The sequence below is a fragment of the Anneissia japonica genome, unplaced genomic scaffold (assembly GCF_011630105.1).
Source record: "Anneissia japonica isolate Jap-2015-1 unplaced genomic scaffold, ASM1163010v1 scaffold284754_len1153_cov109, whole genome shotgun sequence".
In the NCBI taxonomy this organism is placed as follows: domain Eukaryota; kingdom Metazoa; phylum Echinodermata; class Crinoidea; order Comatulida; family Comatulidae; genus Anneissia; species Anneissia japonica.
In genome coordinates this window covers 1-1,153 of record NW_022747705.1, presented here as the reverse complement: position 1 = coordinate 1,153, position 1,153 = coordinate 1, and the positions used below count along the sequence as shown (strand labels likewise).

Genomic DNA, 1,153 nt, shown 5'->3' with positions numbered 1-1,153 from the left:
TCATATACGGTAACAGAAAACTTATTTTTAAATTACAAACAACATTCGTCGATTGAAACAATCAATTAACACAAATTTCTTAAACGAGAGCAATATAAATATTAAGTCAAACAAAATGACAATGTGTAACAAAAATAGATAAAAATTCTAAAAATCCTTTAGAAACATCAAAACAATAGCAATTTAAGCAAACGTTTGCAAAATCATTCGTCTAAGAGATGCATTCCGTTCTGCTTCTCTAGACGCATCTTCTAAGAGTTTAAACAACAAATTAGCATCATTACAAGAATTCGAACTACTTTCAGACATAGCATATGAAAATCTTACAGGGGGTTTTGTCGTTCTTCTAGGGCGTGGTACGGGAGGAATATCACTCGGGTCTGAATTAGAAGAATCAGGAACTGGCACAGGAGGGGCTGGGGAAGGTTGTCGTGGGGCAGGGACTGGGTAGCGACGAGGTGCAGGGACTGGGATGCGGGGCGAGGAAACAGGTCGAGGAGCTGGTTTTGGCCGATCGCTGAGCCCACTGGTACTCAGTTTGTTAGAGTCATGTACTCGGGTAGCATGTGGTTGGGGTGGCTGATTATCATCAAGGGGAAGAGACAGAATAGGTAACAGGTGATTTCTGTGAAGAGTTCGCTCAGGGCCTTTTATAACATCAGGTCGTACAACATATACAGGGATATCAGGACTTACACGCTTAACTACTTTATATGTTGTTTTACCCCACCTATCAGAAAGTTTATGGGCACCCTTAAAACCTAATGACCTAACTAAAACTCTATCATTAATTTGGAGAGCAGAATCACGCGCTTTTCTGTCATACGCCTCTTTGTTCGCGCTGGTCGATTTGATCGCTTGCGCTGCCGCTCGCTTATAAGCATCTTCTAAGCGGTTTTGCATATCGCTTGCGTACTTAGTTACTGTGGTAGATGAACCATTATTTTGCTTATCCAGACCCAAAATAATATCAATAGGGAGTCTCGGATGACGACCAAACATAAGAAAATATGGAGAGAATCCTGTAGAACTGTTGGTAGTGGCATTATACGCGTGTACTAAGGGGGCTACGCGTGATTTCCAATCGACCTTACCATCATCAGTCAAAGTACCTAACATGTCTAGCAAAGTGCGATTAAAACGCTCACACTGG

General features: G+C 41.6%; 1 protein-coding gene across 1 annotated transcript; it reads right to left on the bottom strand.

Moving 5' to 3' along the window:
- Positions 1–52: 52 nt before the first annotated feature.
- LOC117120561 lies at positions 53–1,075 on the bottom strand. The gene has a single exon (XM_033265586.1). It carries the CDS (start codon positions 1,000–1,002, stop codon positions 184–186), a length of 819 nt encoding a protein of 272 aa, XP_033121477.1. The 5' UTR covers positions 1,003–1,075; the 3' UTR covers positions 53–183.
- Between the last annotated feature and the right edge of the window lie 78 nt (positions 1,076–1,153).

Excerpts from the sequence above, each read along its gene's own strand:
- LOC117120561 (XM_033265586.1), bottom strand. The coding sequence starts at position 1,002 with ATGTTTGGTCGTCATCCGAGACTCCCTATTGATATTATTTTGGGTCTG.